This window comes from Melozone crissalis, unplaced genomic scaffold (genome assembly GCF_028551555.1).
Source record: "Melozone crissalis strain CALT ecotype California unplaced genomic scaffold, PUWL_Pcris_2 ptg000007l_1, whole genome shotgun sequence".
NCBI lineage: Eukaryota > Metazoa > Chordata > Aves > Passeriformes > Passerellidae > Melozone > Melozone crissalis.
The window spans coordinates 2,231,363-2,256,399 of record NW_026535785.1 but is presented as its reverse complement, the minus strand read 5'-3'; the positions used below and the strand labels follow the sequence as shown (position 1 = coordinate 2,256,399).

The 25,037-nt window shown below is 50.6% G+C and overlaps 1 protein-coding gene across 2 annotated transcripts; it reads right to left on the bottom strand.

Annotated features, from left to right (window-relative positions):
- Positions 1 to 490: 490 nt before the first annotated feature.
- FBXO31 (F-box protein 31) lies at positions 491 to 24,618 on the bottom strand. 2 transcript variants are annotated; one of them, XM_054296279.1, is made up of 10 exons: positions 24,240 to 24,618; positions 16,433 to 16,504; positions 14,525 to 14,611; positions 10,438 to 10,514; positions 8,933 to 9,100; positions 8,244 to 8,318; positions 6,837 to 6,946; positions 6,016 to 6,169; positions 5,109 to 5,470; positions 491 to 3,482 (listed from the first exon to the last, which is right to left on the bottom strand). In XM_054296279.1, the coding sequence occupies exons 1-10, from the start codon at positions 24,616 to 24,618 to the stop codon at positions 3,260 to 3,262; spliced, it is 1,707 nt and encodes a 568-aa protein (XP_054152254.1). In that variant the 3' UTR covers positions 491 to 3,259. The 2 variants fall into 2 exon arrangements, with proteins under 2 accessions (XP_054152254.1, XP_054152253.1); XM_054296278.1 differs by lacking the exon at positions 14,525 to 14,611.
- Between the last annotated feature and the right edge of the window lie 419 nt (positions 24,619 to 25,037).

The following is a 25,037-nucleotide window of genomic DNA, read 5'->3' as shown; positions in this document are numbered from 1 at the left end:
AGCCATCCCACATGAACCAGACATTTGTCCCCAAGCTGTCCCCAGGCCAGAGTTCAGCCCCAGGTCCTGCAGTGGCCACTGGGGCTCTGCAACCTCCCTGCAAAGGCTTTGTTCAATCCAAAAGGCTCCTGCCAAGAGTCCTCCTACCCCTGACAAGTTGTTTTCCATCCTTGCCAGCACTTCCCACCCATCTGGGCTGAAGGAATCCAGCCAATTGTCCCCGAGATTTCCTGCAGAGCCACCGGGACGGGGAGACGGCGGCAGCAGAGATTTCTCACCATCTGCAGGGCCCCAGCACACATTACCCCTGTCAACAGCTCTCACAGGGATCCCAGGGGCTGCAAAAGAGGGGTTTGGGGAAGCAGAGGGGAATCAGGGCTGGAACAGCCTGTACCCAGCACAGCAAAGCCCTGGCAGCACAGGGAAAGCAGGAGCATCCCCAAACTGCAGATCCCAAATCTGCCTCCCCTTTCCCAAAGGTTCCAGAGTAGGAATTTTAACTCCTTGTTATCCTGCCTTGCTCTGGAAGCACTGACAGAGCCATGAACAAAGGAACAGGCACAGGAGCATCCCAGCACTCCCAAATCCATCTGCACTGGATGCTTCCCTCAGCTTTCCTCACCCTCAGCCAAAGCAGAGGGAGTTTTCTTCTGAAATGCCACAAAAGCCTGCCAGGCTTGGAGCAGCAGAAGGTGAGAAAAGGCATCAGAGGAATATTAATACAAAATTTGCTATTTCCTTTTGCTCCAGACAGAATGGAGCCAGGGGGTAGCTGCAGTTTTCCCTTTAATCGGGAATTATCCTGACATTTTGAGGCCAGCCAGGTGAGTTATAAATAAAGAGATGCCACTGCAGGGGCGAGGCAGAGCTGGGAAAATTCCCACAGGGCATCAGCCTACACCAAAGCCCTTCTCTCCAGGCAGGTTTGGCCATCAGGAGACCCCTGGCACTGCCACTGGAAAGGCTCAGAAGGGACAGGAAGCCTGGGGAAGAGCAGATGCACAACCTGTGCCAACAACAAACAGGTGACACCTTGCCCAGGTGACACAGGACAGAGGCTACACACAGGGCAGTACCTGGGAGAGTGACTCAAGCCTCAGGTACCTGCAGGGCAATCAACGCAATCTGGATTTTAATCTCCATTTAAAAAAAAATTAATTGTAATTTAAAAGCTGAAAGTGAAAATTATCAAGTCAGTTGTGTAAAACTTTAGGATTTTTTTTTTTGTGGGGATATTGAAGTGGGGAGGAATCTGCAATCAGAGCTACAGATGCAGCTGAAGAAGAGCTGGTTTTAGGGACAGGCAATGGGAACAGCTGCCCAAGGGGACATCTCCCATCCCTTTGGGCTGTCAGACACAAGGCAGGACTGCAGCAGCCCAACAGCAAATTCCAATATAAACAGGCCACTGAGACACCAAATAAAAGTCCTAATCACAGAATCATTTAGGTTGGGAAAGACCTCTGAGATTGAGCACAACCATTAACCCAGCACAGAACATCTCCAGTGTCCCAGAAACCTGCACCAGACTGGAAACCCCTGTGCAGACCAGGCAGGAGCAGCGCAAGGCTGGGGTGCCCAATTCCAGCTCCAGCCCCTCTCTGCCCACCCAAGGCACACAGAGCAGCCCCTTCCTCCCTCTCACCCCTGTGAGATCCCAGCTGGTTCCTCCCTCTGCAGGAAACCCCTCACAACCACCCTGCCTTTCCCAGCTTATTCTCCAGCCTGAAACTGCTCCTCACCCCAACACTGAGGCACTCCTCACAAAGCTGCAGGAAACGAAGCAAAAAGTGCCCTAAATCACCTTCAAATTCCCAGAGGTTTGGAGAACTCTGTCCAGAGAGACAGGAATGAATCCTGTGAGTGACATGAGCTGCTGCTGGAGCCTGGCTTCTCACACAGCTGAGGGAACACATGAGAGCCAGAAAAAGCAAAAAGCCCTTGTGAGAGTGAGAACAAAAGCTGCTCACAGGCACTGGAACCAGGCAGGGACTGAAACTTCTCCACAGAAGGGGCCTGAAACCTCCCAGAGCAGGTCCAGACACATTCACAGACCTAAAACTGCAGAGCTGTAACAGCAGGGGTTTGTTAGACACTGATCTGGGGAGAAGAGAAGGGGCCTGGAGTTTGTCATCACAGCCAGAGGGCAGCTGCAACAAAGGGCTGAGTTGGTGCTGATGGTTCCCAGCACCACTCACAGCCTGGAGATGGCTGTGAGCACCACTCCCTGGCCAGGATTTTCCTGCACAGCTGAAGGGAACCTGCTCCCCTGCCTGCAGCACACAACTCCCACCGGAGCTCAGATCTGCCACAAAACCATCTGGGATCAAACAAGTGCAAAAGAAAGGGAAAAAGGGCTCTGTGAGTGGGGCACAGCACCCACCACTCCAGCAGCCACAAGCCACACAGTACAAGGACAACCCCTTGTCACTCTGCACTCTGAAGGGCAAACCTGAGCAGGAATGGCAGCCCTGGGGTCACACAGGACCAGTGGCACCTTCTGCTACCCAGCTGGAGCCTACTGGGCTCAGCTCACAGCTGGGTCTCTTTTGGCTCCTTCCTGTGCCTTTTCAGACCCACTCTGCAAGAGAAAACCTTTCAGGTACAAACCAGTCTGAACACATCAGAGCTTTTGCAGTTTACACCCATGTCCAGTCCCACACCCAGCTCCTGCAAGGAGAAAAAATCATCTCTGGTCTCAGCCAGACCTGGAGCTCCAGGGACAGCACATCCATCAAGCTCCAGAAGCCAGGCCAATGCTGCACACACTCATCTGCAGTGGGGATCCTGCCCTGGCTGAGGGGATTCTCCAGAGGAAACCACACGCTGCAATGAGCAAGGATGAAGTTATCACACCAACCTCTCCTGGCAAAGCTGCACCCACAGAAAGGCTCTGGAGAGGAGGATGTGCTTTGTCACTGCCTGTTCCTCTGTCCAGCTCTGACCAGAAGTTGGTTTTGTCCCAACACATTCCTGTTTTGCACTAAGGAAGGTGTGCTCCCTCCTCTGCAGGATCCTTCAGCTCTCCAAAGCACAGCCTGGGAAACAAGGACTGCTGGGAAGCAGCGTGGAGCGGCACAGAGGAAAGGGCAGTCAGGGAGGGCTGCAGAGGGATGTGGGTACATTTGGGGTACAAAGGCTTTATTCAAAGTGCATGCTTCTATCCAGAGGTACCGAGAGCGAGGATCCCCGGCCGGCCCGGCTGGGGAGCGCAGCAGCCTTGGCCACCCCGAGCCCTGTCCTGCACCACAAACACCCATCAAGTAGCCAGGAACTGAATGTTCTTGAGCATCTCATCAAAGGCCTCCTGGGAGGGTGCCTGGGCGTTCTGGAAGGAGACCTTGATGCGGCTGTAGAGGCTGAAGGATTTCAGCTCCAGCCAGATGAAGCCGAAGCGATCGTCGTCGAACAGGACGAACACCCCCGGCGTCCTCTCGGGGCTGGTGAAGCCGTGGCCAGCAATGAGGCCTGTGCCATAAAAACTGCCAGGGGATGAGGACAAAACAGGTGTGAGAACAGGCAGCACCACCCAGTGTTTAGTTACAAATCAGCACAAAACTCTGGTGAAGGCACTCTGACAGAAGAGCGAGGTTTACACTCGGTTTTTCTATTAAGACAAGGAACTCCCTGTCGCAGACATTTTTTCACAGAAATCCTTTCTTTGGGATTTGTGCATCTTCTGGGAAGCAAAGGCCCCAGAAGAAGAATGTAAACAATTGTTATCAGCTGCTGTGGAATGCAATAGGATGCACCTGTGATTGGTTCACGTTCCATGTGTACAATTAAGGGCCAATCACAGGAGCAAGTTCGGGGAAAGATTCCCTGGACACAGAACTTTGTTATAGATTCTTTTCTATTCTATTCTTAGCCTAGCAGCTCTGCAACTTCTCTCTTTATTCCTATTAGTATAGTAATAATGTATTATGTATCATATTTCAATAAATCCAGCCTTCTGATCATCAAACAAGATTCTCATCCTTCTCTCACCCCAGTGACCTCTCAGGCTGCTGTAATAACTCCCCGTTGTTATTTGCAGGTTCCTGCTTTGGGTTATCCCAATTAGCACCTGCACACCAAAGCTGGGTTTTTCAGTAGTTCAGCCCCCAAACCCATCTGAGATTAACTTGTGCAACTCAAGGATCAGCACAGGCTCAATCTCCCAGGACAGCAAAGGCTTTCAAATGTTGAGAGCGCAACCAGAGAGGCGAAATTCAAGGGAGAAAAAAAATCTAAAAAGCAGAAAAATCTACCAGGACCTGAGGAGGAATAAAGGTCAGTCAAAGCTCTGAGCAAGCAGCAGGTGGAGCAGGGCTTTATCCAAACACAACTGAGCAGTGACAGCAGGAGCCTTCTGGGATTAACCAGCTCTGGGTAGGTTTTTCCACGAGCACAGATGTTTGGCTGAAGGTCACCTGTCTAAGCCTCAGCTTTTGGGCTCTTTTTCCACACTTCATTTACTGTGCTGCTTCACCAACTCCAGCTCCCACTCAGCACAGCTCTCTGCATGCCTGCACCTCCTGCCTGGGGTGCTCAGCACCTGCCAGGGCTGCCCCAAGGCACCAGAGGCCAGGGAAAGGTGGGAGAGAGCACTGTGTTCCCACAGGCAAGGAACATCAATGACACACATGGGAATGGGAAGCAGCTTCAACAGTTCTAAATATATGAGCTGAGCAGCTCTGGGACATGAAACAAAAAAGGGGGCGTGTGGAATTCAGGAGAGGTGCCAGCTTCTGAAGTAAATCTAGCAAGGAAGTGGGATGGCAGATGACAGCGTGGTGAGAGAGGGAACAAACCAAAGCCTGGGAAATTGGGCAGCAGAGGCAGGAACTAGAGACTGTGCATTCCACAGCCCTGGAAATGTTCAAGGTCAGGTTGGACAGGGCTTGGAGAAACCTGGTTTAGTGGAAGGTATCTCTGCCCCTGGCAGGACTGGAAAAAAAATGGGATTTTAGGTCCCTTTCAACTCAAACCATTCTGGGGTTCTGTGAAATCTGAGCCCAAGGGGCTGGGAGATCCACAGGCAGGTAAAGGGCACACAAATACAGGACACACCTCAAAGATTTCCCCTTCCCTCTCAAAAACGAATCAGCCATAAAAGCAGCAGTTACCAGGCTCGGCAGGTGCGGGGATAATCCTCATTCCTCGAGATCACTCCCGTGGGCAGCACGAAGGGCTGGGAAGCCGGGGCCTTGTCCTGGGTGGTCCCCTCTGCCCCAGCTGCAGTCTCTTCCCCCTCAGCACCTTCTCCTCCCAGGGGGCTGGCAGGCTGGGAGGCAGCCTGCTGGGAATGCTCCTGCTCCTCCTGCCTCTGCTCCCGCTCCTGCTCCTCGCGCCGCACCTGCTCCTGCACCTCCAGCACCATGCGGGACAGCTCGCTGAAGTCACGCAGGGTCTCGATGTCAGGCAGCTGCAGAGGGTGTGCCAGGTCTATCTCCACAGTCTGCTGTCCAGCTGGGATGTTGGGATCTCCCTAGGGACAGGAGGAACAGCACAGCTGCACACACCAGTGCTACAGAGCCATCACCTGAGCTTGTTAATAGTTCACCCTGTTCGACAATCACCAACTGGCAACAACAAAAAAAACCCTGCTTGGACCTTTTTTGCCATCTCTGCTTTCCCCTTCCCAGAAGCAGAATTTTAAATCAAAAGCTGTACTTGCAAGGGTGAAAGGAAGTCAGAGCTGCAGCTGCACAATCCCTCCCTGCAGGGAGGAAAGGAGCTCCCCTGCCTGACTTCAGTGAAGAGCTGCCAACATCTGGTACCTGCTCCTCACACACACACAGGGGATCTCCAGTGACCTGCTACCAGCTGCTCACAGAAAGCAGCTGGAAGGGAGAGGAAAGGAAGGGGGAGCCAGGAGACACTTTGTAAAGCAGATCCCGGCCACTGTGTGTGTGCTGAGATTCACCCAGTGCCACCAATCCCCATGGGGAACAGCTCCCAGACAGAAACCTCTCCTGCACATCCACTGAGAACACTTCCACAAGCACCTGGGAGACAGGAAAATGCACTCACAGTGATCTTGGTGCCCTTGGCTTTCTTGCCATGGAAGCTGAGCATGACAATCTCCAGCCCGTGGCTCCCGTAGGTGCCTTTGAAGAGGCCTGGCTGGATCAGGTCCTGGGGGCTGCTGGGGGGGAGGTAGATGCGCCGGTACGTCAGGCAGTTGCTGTGCAAGAGAAAAACATCACAGAAATCAAGAAAAAACCCCTTCCCAGCAGCACTGTGTTTGCATTCTGCTCCTCCAGCAGCTTGGGGATGTTGTCAAGACAGGCAGGATCTGTGTTTGCAGCAAGCTCAGGATTTGCTTTAGAGCTCTGCAAGCATTTCCCCCCTCCCTCTCTGTGCTGCTCTCCCCACCATCCTCGTGAGCACAGCAGGAGATTCCTGCAGCAAGGAAACTTCCTCAGCCCTTGAGATTCCCAGAGAACCTGAGAGTGAAGCATATTTAAACATCTGCTACAGTGAGGTGCCTGCTAATAGAAGCTTGGAGAGCTGGTTAAAATCCCCAGTTTCTCAGGGACTCTCTAATTCCTGCACTACAGAGCACACAGACTAATATGGATAATAACCAGACACTCCTTGGGATCATAGGCATTTGCTCTGTCTTCAAATTAAACAGAGTTAAATGACTCAAAAGCACCTTACTGTGCATAGTTATTGTGTAGAACTTGGAATCCTATTCCTACTGCTGTCATTCCACCTCATCTCCCTGTACAGCTGGGAAGCACTGCAGAGACACAACATTCCTCTGGCTGTGAAAGCCCAGGGAAAACCTCATCTTGGGGAAAAAATGCTCCAGAGTGTGCAGAGTGTGAAGTTGCAGCAGCCCTTACTCATATTGGCTGGTGTAGATGAACTTCATCAGGATGAGCTCCTGCATGTGTTCATGGAAAATGTCTTCCAGAGTCCGACCCCACTCCTCCCTCAGCCACGTCCGGAATTCCTGCAGCACCAGGAGAAAAGGGGGAGGATGAGGTCACTTCACTGATGTGCCCCAGGGTGGCTTCAGTGTGTGACTCTGTGACAGCACATTTCACTGGCAGAGCCACAGACAGGGCACATCCTCTGCCAAGGACAGGGAAACGTGGCTGGATTTGGGAACAAGCTTGGAAATAGGCTGAACAAAGAGTGATTATGGTGATCACACAATAAACAGGCTCCCCTTCAAATAAATCCCAGGTAGAAGCATAAACCTCCTCAGAATAAAGGCATCAGCATGGCCTGTCACTGCAAAGTGGCTCATCTACTCTTCCTCTCACAGTAACTCATTTGTGTGCCCACAAGCTGACTCCTGTGCCCTGTCCTAACATGCTCAACACAAAAGAAAAAAGCTTTTGAAAAGCACTGAGGGTTTAGGAGGTTAAATCCTGCTGATTTAATACTGATGCATCTAAATCCAAAGGGTGCTTTGAAAGCATCTCCTGAAGTACCCCAACTGCAGCTCTGACAAGTTAATACCCTGCCATGAGTTGGTGTGATAACAGCTTACACTGCGATAGCAGCCTGCCAAGTGATATTCCAAACCTGCCTCCTTTATCTTCCCAAGCCAGATCCTCCAATTTCCATAAAGCCACGCACACTTAACGTGGAGCTTTGCAAGTATTAAAGCATTTCTCATCTGCTCCAGCACCAGAAAACACTTAACTAAACCTTTCACCCAGCTGTTTCCCATTAGCAGACATTTTCCAGCATTCCTCAGAAAGCAGCTGAAATATCAGATTTGTCACGTGGAACCAGCTGGAAGCAAACAGCAGTACCTGGCACAGGTATTCATCCTGCCATTTCTACCTGCATTTAAACACAGCTCTTTCAGTCAGGAATCTGCCTTGCTGGGCAGAGCTGACACACACAGGAGAAACAACCAAATGAGGCTTTTAATCCCTCGAGCAAGGCAAGCAGTGGGGAAGTGCCTCACTGACCAGCAGGTATCCACTGTGCTTGAAAGATCTTAATTAAACAGACAGCAATGGCACTGACATCAGAGCCTGGAGTGCTGCTGGTGGCCAAGATGTGCTGCTGACCCTCCCTGGACAGCTCTGCCACCAAAACAGGAGGAAGGTGCTGGGGATCAAAGAGCACCTTTACACAAAACTGCCTGGAACAGGGAATGAGCCAAAAGCTCCCAGCCTGGGGGTTCATCCAGGCCCAGTCACACAGAAATGAGAAGGGCAGCAGCTGAGGGCAGATCTCAGAAGGGGACACACAAAGGGGCTCAGTGAGAGCCCTGGCAGAGCACTCACCTCCTGCCTGCCCCCTGACATCCGGTGGTGATCTGTCTGGTTGCACTTGGTGGAGAACTCGTCCTTCTTTACAATCTGTAGTGACCAGGGAGGAGAATTGAACAGGTTACACACCTGTCTAGAGATGCTTGGGATGATGTAGCTAAGACTGCTCCCAGTAAATGCATTACAAAACAAACATTACTGGATTTATTACAACAGAGAAATCATTCACTGCTACCCAGTGCAGCAGCTACAGAACAGAGAAATAAAAGCAATAAAACCTCAATGCACCCAAATGAAAATAACAGTTTTAAGCTGCTTCCCTATTTCAGCTTCCTCCTTTAAAGAAAATCTGTCAGGAAGCTTTTCAAAGCATCCAATGGATGCTGCATCCCCTTCTCAAGGTGTCACCATGGAGAGAGCTGCAGAACAGGTCTGTGTCTGCCTGGGCACACTCAGCAGCTGCCCAAGGCCAGCTTACACATCCTGGTGCTCCCAGCCCAACAGAAATCAGCACAACAGCCAGGGAACAGATTCAGAGCAGGGAACAGCCCACACCACTTGTCAGACACATAATGAGAGTAAAGCTGCTGCCCACACACACAGCAGGGTGGTGAAAGCCATATCTCTGAGATACAATTCTCCCAGCTTCCTGATGGATCCATTTCCAGAGCCAAAGTGCACACAAGGGAGGCAGAGCAGCTCACCTGGATGTGGCCATTATGAGGTCCCTTGTGGCCATACATGCACTCCACCGTGGCACATTTCCTCTCCATCAGGTGGATCCTGAAGAGGGGCTTGAATCTCATGGGATCATCCACGTGAGGGTCATGAGGGGGCAGGTACATCCAGCCAATGATGAACAGACCATCCACCTGCACAGGGACAGCACACAGAGCCCACGGGATCAGCTTGGCAGGATTCCTCAGCAGTCTGTCTGAGGCCTCTCGTGGCCCAGGAGCTGCAGAACAGTTTGCTGCATTCCCAAACAGCTTTCCAGCCATTAACCCAGACCATATGCACTCCCAGGGTGAGGAGGGTTTCTTTACAAGGCTTCCTGCACCACTGGAAAAAGCTCAGGGCTTTATTGCTGCAAATGACTTGCCTGGAGTGCAGCATCCAGAGGGAAAGACCACACAGCAAGTCAGGCTCTAATTGGTTTAAGAGCTCCTGCTGGCAGATATTCTGCTTCCCATGACTATCCCTGCTTTTTAGATGAGGAATTATTTGATTTTATTACTCAGAGAACACAGAAAGCAACTCTCTACTGAGAGGCACAAGTGGCAGCCCCCTTCCTGCACACCTAACAATCCTCTCCCTCAGGATAGGGGAATTTCTCCTATATAGGCAGGATATTCTCCAAACACAGAGACCTCAGACAAAGTCTTTACAAGGTCACAGGGGAAGTATTGATGCAGTTGGATGCCCTCTTACACCAGTTGATGCACAGGAATCTTACAAAACCCAAAGGCCTCGTGATTTGTTCACTTCAGGCTGGCAGTGGGTGAACCCTGGTGCAGAGAATGAGGGCTCCAGGCAAACTCCTGCCTCAGCCCTCACAGCTCAGAGTCAAATGTTGTTCATTAACTGCTCTCAGCAGCACCAGGGCTGCCAGGCTCCACACATCCTGCACCTGATGCACCCCAGTCTTAGGGCTGGGGTAAAGGTTTGCCAACCACACAGCTGCAAAGCCCTTTGCAAAAGGTTCAGCTGCAGGCAGAGAAAATGTAGTACATGAACAGATTCCTGTGCCAGCCACTGGAACATCAGTGTCAAACTCTAAATCAAGCCTGATCATGTTTTCCACCTGCTCCTGGGGCTGTTTGGTGTGGAGCTGAAATATAAAAGAATTGTCTGGTGATGATGAGAATGCCAGAACCATTCAGGCTGGAAAACAGCCTCCAGGATCATCCAGTCCAGCCTGTGAGCAATCCCCACCCACAGCAATGAGTGCCACATCCACTCCAGGGATGGGGATTCCTCCCTGAGCAGCCCCCTCCTGTATTTAACAACCTTCCCTGTGAAGCAATTCCTCCTGAGGTCTCATCTAAGAGAAACCAGGAAAGAACGACAGAGCATCCTCTGTGTCCAAATCACCCACTCAAGGCTGACTGTTCAGACTATTTAGTGGTCTGGGAATGGCTGGCAGGTGTGGAAAGTGTGAAAAAGCAGCTCCCAGCCCCAGAAGGCCCAGCATGAGCCCCTGACTCACCACCACGTTGAGCAGTCCCCCGTAGGGCCCGATGTCCGGCTGCCACAGGCCCAGGATGTGCCGGTAGCGGTGCAGCACTGGGGAAAGGGAGACACTCATCAGCACTTCCAGCCCAGAATCTGGGATTTTGGTATTGAAATCCCTGCTGCCAGGCTGCATTCACTCAGGAAAAGTGACTGTGGGCAAGCTGAGCCCTCCCCCAAGCTCACACACATTTGTGTTCTTTATTCCCGGCCCTGTGGAATTCACCTACCTCAGGAATTGCCAAAAAAAGTTTTGCAACACAGGCCCATTAATGCAAGTCACACAATGTAATAACCAGAGCTGAAAACAAATAAAAGCATCTGCCACCTCCAGTTACCAAAAATGCACTCAATGCTTCACACTGCAAAGCAACAGAAAACAGGGAAGGGCAGGAAGGCAGGAAGGAACAGGGGAATTGGAGGATTTTGAAAGCATTTCACTGCCTTGTGTAGACAAACTTGGCTCCAGAGTTAAGCATCCCCAGAAACAGCCACAGGGAGCACGGGCAAAGCACTTGGATCACTCCAGCTTGGGAATCTGGTGGTGTGGCCACATCAGGCACGGCCTTAAAAGTTCTACAGAAGCAGCTACACCTCAGCAGTGCCCAAAAGCTGCTTCCAAAACCCACTCAAAATCTACTCTAGCAGTTGAGGCTTCCCTGTTTCTCATCTGTTGTCCTTTCAATCTCACCTAAACAGAGGAATATTTCCAGCAAGCAGGAAATAAGGGCTTTTACAGAATGATCTTAAACCTTCTGTGGTGAGGAAAGCTTAGGGATGGGACCCACCTCCAGTCCTCACACAGCCATTCCTCTGTCCATCTAATTCCCTTTTGTCCATCTGGTTTCCTCACACGACCAGCAATCCTCACAAGAAGGGATTACACACTCTGGCATTCTGGGCAGGAACAGCAGCATGCACATTGCTTCCATGAAGAAATTCCTTCTTCCATGGTAGGAAGAAATTTCACTGATTTTTCAATGTCCATGGCCAACTCAGAGGGCCACAGTAACCCACTGTAACCTCCAGGACTGGCTTGAATAACAGGGTTGGGTTTGCATTAATTTAAAACAAGAATTGTGTTTCAGTGCAGCTGCTCCAGCAGCTTTGGTGCATTAATTACTTCAGACAGCAACAACTACAGGAGTGGTTTTATTCCACCAAAAGCAAGAACTTGCACAGGAGTTCAGGATGGCAGGGAGGGATGTCCAGAGCTGCTGCCAGCTGGCCTGGAGGAGCCTTTTCCTGGGCAGTAAACAATTTCAGACTGGCCTGGTTTCACCCAGAGAACCAAGGGCAGCACAAACAACTCTAAGGCAAGCAGGCAAACCCCATTCCCAGCCCAGCAATTACATGATAATTAATGGCATGAGCTGCTCCACCCACCACACTCTGCCTTCTACCCTGCCTGCCACAGAGCTGATAAAACCCAGCCATTTTTAATGTATTATTATTTTTTAGGACAGAAAACGAAGCTGTCCCAGGGGGATGGGGATGTCTCTCCTAGCCCAGCTCCTGTTAGCAGCAATTTCAGGAAACAGAGCTGAGGTCTGAACACAGGAGGCCAAAAATAAATGCCATTCACTTCCAGAACTTACTGGGGAAATGCTGGTGCTTGGCCAAAGGCCCAAACAAGTCTCAAAACACAGCTCAGTTTTCAGGCCTGGGCTGTCTCTGAGCTCCAGCAAAACAGCAGCTAATATTAATTGCAGGGAAAATCTGATGAATTCCAGCTCTGGCTGCTCCTGGTAGGACACAGGATGGATCTGGCATCTATTTCCCTTCCTGCTCCTCGAAAGAAAACAGCACTTGGGTTTTTCTCCAAGCTTTTCCACTGCCTGTGCTCAGTCCTGGAGAAGCCTCTTGCCTATCCAAATTTCTGAGTCCACATCCTGCCAAAAGGAGCAAAACCACATTCACTGGCTGCTCCAGGACAGCCTAAACCCAGGCTGGATATTCCCCACGTTCCACAAGCAGCTCTGCACACCCTCCAGATGGGAAAGGGGCTTGAATCCAGCTGGGAATGGCCTTGGCAAAGCAGGGAATGCCAAACTCCCCTTGAGAAAAGGGTGCCTGGGGCATGTCCTGACCAGGAAAGATCCAAGCCACTGCAATTCCCCCGGATTCCTGGGATGCAGGAAGGTCTCCAGAAGCAAAATGAGCTGGAGCAATGAAAGCAGTGCCCTGGTTGGTGACACCTGACCTGCTTGTGGAAGCGCTCAGAGTAATCCAGGGGAGCTTAAACCCCTGGGGAAAGTGATCTGAGCTCACCTGGCTGACCCTGCATGAACAGGAACTAGGGAAGAGTTGCATGGAAAATCCTGACAGCACAGGAGGGGAAAAAGGGGAAATGGGCCATTGCATCCTAAACCAGATGGGCTCAGAACCACAGGAAAGACCTCTAAAATCACCAATCCCAACCATTCAAGCTTTTCCCCAAGAGAAAAGGGGCACATCAGAAATTTGGGGCTGCAGCTAAAGAAATAACAGCTGAGGGGACAGCACTAAATGCCACTTGAGTTTGGAGCAAACATCCAGTCTCCAAAGGAATCCATCCTGCAGCCTGGATTTGCTTCTCCATCCCATCCAGCTCCAGCACAGGCATCCCAGGTTGCCAAACCCCAAACTTTGTCCCAGTTCCTGCTGTAGCCCTGCTGCTGGTCCATCCTGACTCACATTAAAGGTACCACCTCCCCTGCATGGCCCCTGCTCAGTTGCTTCCCTCAGCACAGGGAATTCTGCAGCATCCACTGATTAATGTGTGTGAAAAACTCCATTCCCAAGCAGCAGTGGGTTAGAAACTGGAGTCTGCCAGACTCTGCAGACCCAAAGGAGCATCAGAGACAGCTCAACACCCCCTCTAAATAAACACCAAATAGTCCTGGCTTCCTTAATTGATGTAAACTAATCAGTCCTTCCCCCTCAATTCCTGCTGAACATTAAACTCCAAGGGTTTAACTATTCCTCCCTGAACACAACATGAGGAGGGGAAAAAAGGTTATCCAAAGTGAGGAAGGCAAATCACAATGTTTAAAACATTAGCAGAACGTTTCCTAGAGACAGAGATGGTGCTTGAAAGGATTGAGTGTGCAGGGAGGGAATTACTATGGGAACACTCAGCATTTTCCCCTGGAAAGGGCTGAGGATTTCACTGTGAACTGTCGCTATAGGACATGAAAGAATCTAAGCTCACTACCGTTCTCAAGGTGAAGGAAAAAAGGGAAGTTTATTTTCTGACTCCAATATTTATAGTTTTACAAAAGTGACAGCGATTGGAGGGTGACAGTGTTGGGAAATTTAGGAGACTAGAGAAGGGAAAAATACAAAGCTGTGGCTAATTCTAAGTCTTGCACCTGTGAGATAGCGTGTCTTTGAGCCTAGCTGTAGTAAGATAACAAATAGTGAAAGAGACATGAGAAAAGAAAGATGTAACTCCTAAAGAATGAAGAAGAGTTCATAGTATAGTTTAACTAATAGATTGCTTAACTTACAAAATATTCATAAGCTTATTATTTGCTGTATAAGTGTTTAATGCTTTCTTCAATAAACTAAACCTGTGATGAACCATCTAGTGTCCTAGTATCCTTCCTACAACATGACAGTGACACCTCTCCAATGACACTGGTCAAACCAACAGTCTATCAACTCTCTCCTCCTCCATAAAGGAATGAGTTATTTACAGAAAGTGTGTGAGAAAGTTCACTACAAGAATGTCAACATCAGAAAGCTTAGAAAATCTTAAAAAACCAGGGTGACAGTGAACCACCACAAAGCTCTTTGCCAGCCCAGAGAGAGGCCTCACCTGGCTATCTGAATTTTTTCCTCAAAGAAAGGAGCAATTCCCAATGAGCAGAGTGAGAGATGCTCCAAGAAGCCCCCCAAGATACCCCAGCCCTGCTGTCACTGTCACCCCCAGGGTCTCGGTGCTCCTGTGACACACTCCAGCCACCCCTGGTGGCACGTCCCTGCTGTCCCAGGGCCAGCCCAGTGCTTTGTCCCGGGGCAGGGCACAGTCCATGCAGCAGCCTGGCGTGCTGGGGGCAGCAGCAGCAGCGGGTACGTACGGCAGGTGTAAACATCTCTGTACTCCATGTGCTCGTAGTCGGGCAGGATTCGCATGAACCGCCCCGACTTCACCCGGGGGTTTATACCTGAACAGACAGAGCAGCGTGAGTGCCAGCAAACTCTGCTCCACTGGCACCAGCAAACACCTCCATGGATCTGCACCAAGCATACAGGGAAGCCCAGCTCCCTCCTGACTGTGATTCCAGATGTTTCTGTCAGCCTCAGCCTCACTGAGCAGGGTTTCTCACACAGAGCTGCTCCAGGTTCCCACAGACATTATTTACAAATGGCATCCAGGGAACTCCAAGTGGGATCAAAGCCCTTCCTCAAATGGCATCCAGGGAACTCCAAGTGGGATCAAAGCCCTTCCTCAAATGGCATCCAGGGAACTCCAAGTGGGATCAAAGCCCTTCCTCAAACTCTGCACTGCTGCCTCAAGAAGTCACTCCATGGGCCTTGCATCAGTTCTGCTCTCAGGCACCTGAGCTCAGTTCCCATTCTCCCCCAGCATTTCTCACAGAAACACACTCACGGAATGGAAAATGCAATAATCCCAAATTAACGCCTCTGCAATTAAAGAGGTTTATGGGACAGTAGAGAAATGGGGTGACACCAGCAGCAAACTGCTCCTGGCACAGGGCAAAGTGCAGAATCTGAGCTGAGCTGAGATGGGGCACCCTGAAAGGCAGGAAGGGCTGCCAGGCATTCCCACTTTGGGGTTTCCATCCCTGCTGGGTGGGTACAAACACAGATCCTAAGGGCAGGAAAGGCCATCACAGGGGTGCTCTCACACATCAAGTGTGACCCCTTGCTAATGGATGCCATGGATCTGAAAACTACTCATGGAAACATGTGTGAGACAGATTTACTGCAGCTTATTGAATAAATAACCTGATCACACTCTGGAAAGCTGGAAACAGTGGGAATGTTTGGGAAAACATCCCAGAGGCTCATCCTCTCCTCAGCCTCCCTGCCCACAGCCATGGCTGGGAGATACTGGGCTGGAGAGTCACCACTGTCCTGAGCCAGTGAGGCCATTTTTACCCACAACTTGTGCATAAAAAGCACTAAATACCACTTTAGGATCTCTGAACCATGGAGGATATGTAGTAAAAAGGGCTGCAGGTCATGAAGAGGTGTTGTGCCACTTAAAAATGGCAATGAAGAGCTGAGATCTGACCTGGTGTGTGCTGTGTGGCTGTCACCATACCAAGATATGGGATTAAATGGGAATTAAGGGAGGCCTCGAGGGTTAATGGGACTCCTTTGGGGACATCTGTGTGCTGGCTCAGCATCACTCAGCCCTCCCAGCCAGGAAAATGAGGCAGTTCCATCCCTAGTGTAGTGTAATAGGGAAAGAGAGATATCAGGTGATGAAATAATTTTCCTGTGGATGCTCAGTAATTCTGTTAAAGATGGGATTAAAGCCCTTCTACCTCTTCTTCCCAGCTTTAAGATCAATGGGTCATTGCTACTTCAGGGTTCTAAAGGGTCCCACAGCCACGGACATTCCCAAACACAGAGACAGCTCCTGCCAGGCTCTCCTCCTTCAGGGAATGCTCATCCCTTTCCCACTCTCCTACAGCCATTTCCTTTCACTGAGCTCAAGGTTCAGAAAAAACACCTGTAAATTCCTTAGCAAGATCTGAAAATAGCAAAACAGGATGAAAACCCCTCGATAAATTTCATTTAAAAATGAAATTCCATCCTCTTTTCCCACCAAAGAACTGGGAGGCACAGAAATCCCAACTCCTGGTATTAAATAAAACTCCAAACACATCAACTTCCCAATGAAACCCCTGCAAGTGCAGTCTGAGCAACTTCTGCCATCAAAGTTTAATATATTCATCATTTCTGTGCTCTCAGAATTGGAATTGAGCAAGGTTTGGATTGGATTTCCCACTTACGTTTGGCGTAAACATCTCGGCAGGACACTCCTGTGATCTCCAGCTTCCTCAGGTTCTCACACACCCCATATTCTGCAACAACACAGCAAAAAAGGGTCAACTCTGGCACAGAAAGGTCTGGAGCCTTGACATCAACTACTGAGACCTGATTTGTGCTTTCTTGAAGCTGCCACAGCACACCAAGAATCTGATTTTTGCTTTAAAAACCGGATGTGATTCCGTTGCAGATTCAAAGACATTTCAGAAGCAATGCCTGCCACAAACACACCATAAGGCACAAACACAGCCAGCAAAGTGCCAGCTGCTCACATCTCAGCCAGGAGGAGTGTGAAATGTGGGAGACATCCCCATTGCAGCTGGGATTGTGTGCCTGCTCCCAGCAAATCACCGCTGCGTGCAGCAATTATCCTCCCTCACTGAGGTACCCGACAGGGAAAACTGCTTATTAGGATCCTGAAGGAAAGGTCACAGGCTCAAAAAAGAATGAAACACAGACATAAAACAGGCCCCAGCATGTACAAATATGGTTACACTGAAAGCAGATCAGATTGAGACAGGGCTGCTGTGCAGTCAGATGCCTTTGATTGCTTCCAGAACCCCCTGAAAACAAAGGGAGCTGGAGATCTGGGAGCAGCTTTGAAGCAGAAAATGAGATTCTCTCCTTTCATTTTCAGGAAGTCAACGTCAAACTTCTAAGAAACCTCAAAAAAATAAAATGAAAGCAAGTACTAATGTCTCTATGCCAGGAATTCTCAGAAGAGCAGAGGGAGGAACTGAGAGGAGGGAGATCCCAAAAAATCAGCAGTGACAATGCCACCCTGCTGCAGTGACCCTGACAGATCTGAGCACAGAGACATCAAAGACATCAACAGCACAGATCAAACAGCAGCTTTCCTCAGCAGCACAAACACCTGCCAGATATCTGACACTAAACTGTATCTCTGCAGACCCTCATCAAGCCATGAAACACAAAATTTATCCTCAGCTGAGCATCCTTGAGTCAACAACTGTGGCTGTGAAGCACCACCTAATGCTGGAAACCTGCTGCAGGAGAGAACTCAGCTTCCAAACATGAGAAAAGCAGGAGTTTCCCTGAATTAATTCAGCCTCCTCCTGTCTGTAAATGCAAGCAAAGGATGAGAGAGGTTTAGTGACAGCCTATCTCCAGGGAATACCCATCCTGCACACCCTGGCTAAGCAGCAAGGGTGAGAGGGGCACAATAAACATGCTGCCCTTCGCCAAAAAATGCCAAGGGCAGTGGCAGAGTCCCTGCTGGAGGGAGCTCTGAGGGCTCCCAAGGTGGGCTGGGGATGCTCAGTGAGCAGAGCTGAGCTGGCAGGGAGGAGAGCCCAGCACAAACAAAGCATTCAGGGCTGGGGCTCTGCCAGCTGAGTGCTGCAGAGCCAGGGAGAGAGAGCCTGGCAATGCAGAGCCACCCTGGCAGAGCCCTCCTGGCTCCCAGCTCCCCTCTGCACGTGAGGGAGTGAGGGGTAAACACATCCAGGGCTGTAAACACATCCAGGGGGTGCAGGAACAGTGTGCAATGTTCCCAGCTGATTGGAAAGTCCTTGGAAAAGGGCAGAACAGCAGGGCTTGGGAACAGGGAACTCTTGTGCACCTGAACAAAACTTACCTGGCCCCAGGGATGCCTCAGGCTTTGGCTTTTCTGTTTTTCACATTCTGTGCTGCTCTAGTGTGTGGGTCTGGGTTCACATCAGGGGATGCTGAGCTCTGTGCACAGAGCAGGGACACAAAACAATTCCTGCTCCAGCTGGGCACCAAGGACAAATGATCCCAATCTCAGCCCAAGAGCACAAACACCGTGGGCTGGAGAGAGAAAAACAAGCAGGGTGGGACTGCAGGGGCTAAAGCTGGAATGGGACAATGAACTGCAAGGTGCAAATGGAGCAGAACTGATCCCAGGGAGAGACCCCGGGAGCGCTCGAGCATTTTGGGGCCATTTTGGTTCATCTTGGGTTCATTTTGGGATGACCATTTTGGTTCATCTCGGGTTCATTTTGGGACCATTTTGGTTCATCCTGGGTTCATTTTGGGGCCATTTTGGTTCATCTTGGGTTCATTTTGGGACCATTCTGGTTCATCTTGGGTTCACTTTGGGACCATTCTGGTTCATCTTGGGCTCATTTTGGAACCATTTTGGTTCATCTTGGGTTCATTTTGGGACCATTTTGGCTCATCCTGGGTGCAGCCCTGGCTGGGCTCTTGTGCTGCCCAAGGTGGATCCATTGAGGAGATCCTTTCAATAAATCCCTGCTTTATTCTGTAGCTCTGTCCAGCCTCTGTTCTAGCTCAGCCTTCCCATGGCATCAGCAGGACAGGTGAGAGGAGCCCTGGGCACTGCAGGCAGGGAAGGGGTTTGGACTGCAAGGCAAAGGGAGGAGACACCTGGAGGACCCTCCCCAAATGGAATCCCCAGCAGCACCAAGAGTGACATTCCCTCTTCCCACAGTTACCCAAAACCTTCTCCCTAATCCATAAATCCCTCAGGTGAGTGCCATGGGAGAGCCACCAGCAGCAGTTTCCTCCAAATAACAGCCTGGGAAGGGATTTGATGTCACAGCTCCATGCAAGGGCCCCTGACAACCTGCAGTGAAATTTTATGAAAGCCAAACTGTTATTGAAGTGGGTGTAATGCCAATCTCACCTGGAAAGATTCAAATAAACTCCTTTAAATAATACAAAGATGGAGGATTTCTATATTGCTGCACATTAATTGTCACTAGATATCCAAAAGAGTATTATATAAAAAAAAAAATCCCATCCTAATGTGCTTTAAGACTCATTTTATAACTAATTCTTATCCTCTTTTGGTCAGCAAACAGCTACAGAGAGTGAAAATGCCACAGTGATGGCTGAGCTCCATAAGTGCATTACTGCAGCTCTTCTGACCCAGCTGCTCACACCAGCATGGCCATTTTATGGGGAAAAAAATCAATCTTTTGGCTCACAGTGCCTAAAAAAACCCCTCCAAATATCATAAGCAAGAAAGGCCATCTCCTTTTAACCCAGAAGGCAATAGGGACATAAATAAACAGCAAGTAGGGCTCCAAGATAATGAGAGAAAAATAAATCTGGTAAGGTTTTCTTTACAGAGAACAGAAATCCCTTTCCAAGAAAGCTCTGAAGGGCTAGAGCTTCCTGGAAAATTCCACTTCAGTGCAATTAAATCTATTTTAAGGAAACGTATCTCAGTGCAAGAGCTCACTGAGTAAAGTATTTTTATTTTAAGGAGTTAATAGACACCAAATTCACACCCCTGGAAAATGGCTGTTTAATCCTGCTGGCAAAGCAAGGATGGAAATTGGTTTTCAGTTCCCAGTGACCAGCTGGAAAGGTGGCTGGTTTAAGGAGTGCTGATTTCCCAAACACAGGGACACGCTGCTGTTTCCATGGTCACATGCACGGGATTTTAGGGATTGGAAAAGCAATCTCCATTTGCTATGAGCTGCACCAACACTTCTGCAAGGGGCATTTGTCATTTATCATTTATCCCCTGCCCTGCTCCAGCACTCCCAGGCCTCACATTCCCTGCTCCTCCCCAACAGAAGCTGCGTCCCCTTCACCCTGCAGGGACCAGTCTGGAGTTTAAAAGGTTGGGAATAACTCTGTGCTCACATCAAAGCCCAAATTCCTGCTTTTCTGCTGCCTTTCCCAGCATGGCAGCCCCAGGGAGCTGCTGGAAGCTGTGTGTGCACATCCACAATTCTGAGGAAATGAGGATGTCTGGCAGAGCTTGATTCCCTTCACCATTACTGAACTTCCACTGTGTCCTGGCTAATCAAATCTTCCAATTATCCCTGGATAAATGCATGCTCACAAGGCCGGACATAGAACAGAGAGGATAAAAACTCACTGGAATATTCCAGATATCACGAAAATGGGGGATTATTCTCAGGTTAGCAGCTCTGAAGTACCAGCTGGACAAAGGTGGAATTGGTTTCTTGTTTCCAAAGGTTGAACAATCAGACTAAAACACATCCAGTCCTCTCCCAGACACTTCTTCCATAGGAAGGCCTGGGGGTACTGTTGGAGAATTTTGCTCAGAAATGGCTTATAGAGTTTTGTTCAGACATGCCATAATCATATACTGCTGATGGAAAAGTAAAAGGCAGCTGTGAGGAGCAAATTCTCACAGCCTGTTTCTGTAAACAGCTAAGTTCTCAGGCAGTCTTCTCATAACAGGTAAACATTCTGTCCTTGGCTGGTTTGGGAACAGACATGGAGGTTTTGAGAACCTTTCATATCAGGGTGAGAACACAAATCTGGGATTCAATAACAAACCACAGGTATTGAAAACAAAAGGAGGGGTTAATGTGTAATCTGTGACCTATGATGAGCTCGGATTTTGCAATATGCATGCGCTTAATTAACACCACTATAAAAGTGTGTAAGTGAGATCAATAAATTGGAGTTCGATGCTGATCAACAAGGATGGGTCGTCTCCCTTCGCTTTCAACAGGGTACCATCAAGGAACAGGAGATTTGATCTGCAATAAATGCACCCATTTGTGGAAACCCTGAAGCAGAGGAGGGGCAGCTTCAGCTGCAGACAGGTCTGAGACTCTCTGAGGGGTGGCTGAGAGTGCTGAGCAGTGAGGAACAGCCAAGCACTGCCAAGCTGGGCTTTAAAAGCCAGGAAAGTCATCAGAGATGAAGAAAAGCCAGACTAACAGCACACAATGTTTTCACCTCACACCAGGGGAGGCTGGAGCCTTGTGGCCTATGAAAGCCACCTTCACCAGGGGACAGCTCTGCAAGAAATGGTTCCTGTTGGGGCAGAATTGTGCACCAAACTCCTGCATGGATGCCTTGGAGTCTTTAAGAGCTGAACCCCGCCCAAAATTCTCCTCACTGAGTGTACAAACCACATTTCCCACCCTTATTTCCACACAACCTGAAGGTCACAAACTTCAGCACCTTGGCTGACATTTTCCAGCAGGCCCAGAAGCTGCTGGAGGTTGTTTTCACAAACAAAAGCCTTTTCTTCCAAGCTCTAGAACTGGTTATTCTGCATTGCTGCTCTGTTCCCAGGTGCTCTGCTGCACTTGCCCTGTTCTGGTTAAAGATGAAAGAAATGAAAGATTAAAAATGGACTATGAGGTGTTAATCAAGGTAGGCCAGGCCACCAGCCAGGGTGACATGACTTTAATTCTGCTCCTGCTGCAGGGATCAGCAATCTCCTATTTATAGAAAACATGGAAGTGACTGCAACCCTCCCCTTGCCAAGGAAGCAATCCAGAGACATTGTTTACCCCAAACAGCTGCAATGATAAAAGGACAACAGCTCTGCCAGTGTCACACAATTCCCCCTGCTGCATCCCAGGGCTCCAGCAGCACAAAAGCCACTCCACTTTCAGGCAGACAATGCTCTGGACACTTGGAATAATCACAGCATGTTTTCAGACTGATCTACAGCTGGGCTGGCCCAGGGTAGAGCAAGACATCAACACTGCAAGGACTGAGGGCTCCATCCAGCTTGGGGCACAGCCAGGCTGCTCCTGTCCAAGGGAGAGGGGAAAAAACAGCCAAAACAAAGCACTGCAACAACAGCTTCCCCCAGAGCAGCTCCTCTCTGATCTCACTGTGCCAGGGTTCCTCCCTGCCTCTGCACTGCTGTGCACTCCTAAAAGCAGCAGTGCTTTTGCACGTGCAGCTGACAGCAAGATGAAGGTCCCCAGTCACTCCTGAACACGGTGCTGGGCTCGGATGATCCCCGTGGATCCCTTCCAGCTCAGGACATTCTGTGATTCCATGATCACCAGAGTGAACAAACCAGCAGGGCACACGTGCTCTGGTGCTGTTTTTAGGACATGCAGCCTCACAACAAGGCTCAGGCAGACACAAACACACACACCTAAACACTGAGCTCAGATGGGAACTGGTTTTGGAAAATATTACAAAAAACAATCACATTTTAAGTTTACATTTTATGCTTGACTATCACACAGTGTATGGCTGTGCAGAAACACAGCACAGAATATTTTAAGTTTTAAATGTGTATTTATTTACCAACACCTGATGTTTACCTATAAAATAATGCCCAATTTTATCCTTGTGTGTACAACCACTCAAAGTTACAGTCCTACCTCAGCAGGGAACGCAAAGCACCACAAACAGCCTGAGAAGCCCAGCTGAGGAACTGCCTGGAAGACCAGAGCTGGTTAAAAGGTTCAGAATCAGCTTCACCATGGCCAGGAACTGCCCCTTATCTGCTCAGCACAGCCTGGGCACCTGCCTTGGGCACAGGATCCTCCTCAGCCACCAAAGCATTCTCTGACACTGCTTGGAATGGATATGTTGGGAAACTGGAGACACTACATGCAAACAGAATCAAAATTTGGTTTATACACCTCTCACCTGGCAGTTAGGTAAAGGGGCCATAGACAAAAGTGTTGTTTTGATACCTTCCCTCCTGTCCAGGTTAGTTTTAGCCATAAAAATTCCACTGTTTCCTTAATTTCCTTAAATTTCAGCTGAGCTTTATCCATTGGAAAGAAAATCCCCAGAGCAGACTTGAATTTGACAAATAAATGTAAATCCCCATCAGACCTAATTCAGGGGGTCTTTTTTACAAGCCAACCTAGCCTAGAGTTACAAGTGACATAAATTTCTATATAATTTGCCAGGATCACAACCTATTAAAATAATGAATCAGTGAAGTTTTGCAAACCATTCATCAAACACACAAATCTCCACATCATTAGAGAAGTATAAGCAAAGAATTAACACCATTTCATTAGTCTGTCTCCTAAAACCAATGTTAAATTATTGGGACAATGCTGAACTATGGAATAATGCTTTGGTTTACATTTTCCAGGTGCAGCCTTTGTGCTGTCCAAAGGTTCTTGGATAGTGCTGATAAGGCACAAATTCATTCCTGCAAGGTTTCAGGCATTCCAGCAGATCCCACTGCAGGCAGCCACTGACATTCCCAAATCCCTCATCCCCGTGCCCTCTCTGCTATTAAAAACAGAAAGCAGACAGGAAAATACACATGACTTCATGTGCTGGCAGCAGGAGCCCCTGGCAGGATGGCAGCGCTTGGAGAGAGGATGAGCACAGCAAGGCAGACCTCGGGAGGTGGGACACGACTGAAATAACAAACAGAGGACACAGAGCACAGCGGTGGGAGGATGAGGAGTAAAGAGGGAGAATCGCAGCATCACAGAGGGAAAAACACCTGCCAGGCCTTCACATTACTGCAGCACAGCATCCTGGCACGGAGCATTCCTGGAAAACGCACACCTGAACCTGGAACCTCTCCACGCTGTGTACTCCCCAAAGGCTCTGTACTGCCCCAAAGGCTCTGCACTCCCACAAAGGCTCTGCACTCCCCCAAGGGATGCCCCTACCCAGCCCCGGCCTCTCCGGACGCAGCTCCCGGTGTTTTCCCCGTGGTTCCAGGAATCCCAGGGTCCCCCCTTTCCTCCGCGGTGCAGGTGCTGAGCATTCCCAGTCCTCGGGATTCCCCAAGGACATTCTACATGGAGGCATCACCTCCCATCCCATTCCTCCGGGAGACACCCCCAGCTCGATGCCCTTTGCCCCAAGTCAAGTGCCACCACCAAGGGCCGGGGTCCCAGGGGACCCGAGATGTGCCCAGGTCTCCTCCCCGCACACATGGAGCCCTGCGAGCCTCGGCCCCACAGCTCGCACCCCAAATCTGATTTCTGCCCTGCACCTCCAGCTCCTCAGGGTCCCCAGCCCATCCCCTCCCGCACCCTCACGGCCGCTGCCGCTCTCCCCGCTCAGCCCCGGCCCGGGCGGCCCTCGGGCGGGCGGTACCTTCGCGGCAGCGCCGCCGCCAGATCGTGTCGGTGCGGAGGATGCGGCGGAAGGTGGTGCAGACCCGGGCCAGGCTGGGCAGGTCGGTACCGGGCAGGGAGCCGAAGATCTGCACCAGGAGCTCCGGGGGCAGCTCCAACAAGGACAGCGGGGCCCGCCCGGCCGGGCCGGCCTCGACAGAAGGCGGCAGCGGCCGCCCGCCCTCAATGCGTTCTGCGGCTTCATCGTCCTCCGTGACGGCCCCACCTCCCGCTTCCTCGGGGTCCGTATCGGTGTCGGGCTCGCTGTCGGCGTTGCCGCGGCGTTGTTCCCTGGCGGCGCCGCGCCGACGGCAGCCGCGGGCGGGCCCCACGCCGCACAACCGGGCACACACAGCCATGGCCGCCGCCGCTCTGACGCGGCTCCGGGGCGCGCCGCCGTGCCGGCCGCTGCCCGTGCACGCCGCTGGCCCCGCCCACCGCAGCGCTCCGCCAATCAGCACTGCCCACCCCGCCGCTAGGCCGCGCCTACCTCGCGGTTCCTCCAATCAGCGCCTCCGCATCTAGCCGCGCCACGCCTCACGCAGGTAGCCGACGCCTGGTGCACAACCGACACAACCAGTGTGCGCGCCGCCTAGCGGGCGGAGGGACCGTGCGCATGGCGGGGCCGGTGCCCGGTAACCGGCGCGCTGCGGGCCGGTGCGGGGCTGGGGCCGCGTTCGCCCCCTCCCGTCACGCTTCCTGCTCCAGTCCTGTGAAAAAAACTAGACACTCCGTTCCCTTTGGAAAGTCTGGCTGCGGGGGAGGGGAGCAAAAAAGA

Coding starts and splice junctions, on each gene's coding strand:
- FBXO31 (XM_054296279.1), bottom strand. CDS start 24,618: ATGGCTGTGTGTGCCCGGTTGTGCGGCGTGGGGCCCGCCCGCGGCTGC. Junction 9,101..10,437: donor GGGGACTGCTCAACGTGGTG/GTGAGTCAGGGG, acceptor GTCCCTGTGCAG/GTGGATGGTCTGTTCATCAT. Junction 5,471..6,015: donor CCAAGGGCACCAAGATCACT/GTGAGTGCATTT, acceptor TCCTGTCCCTAG/GGAGATCCCAACATCCCAGC.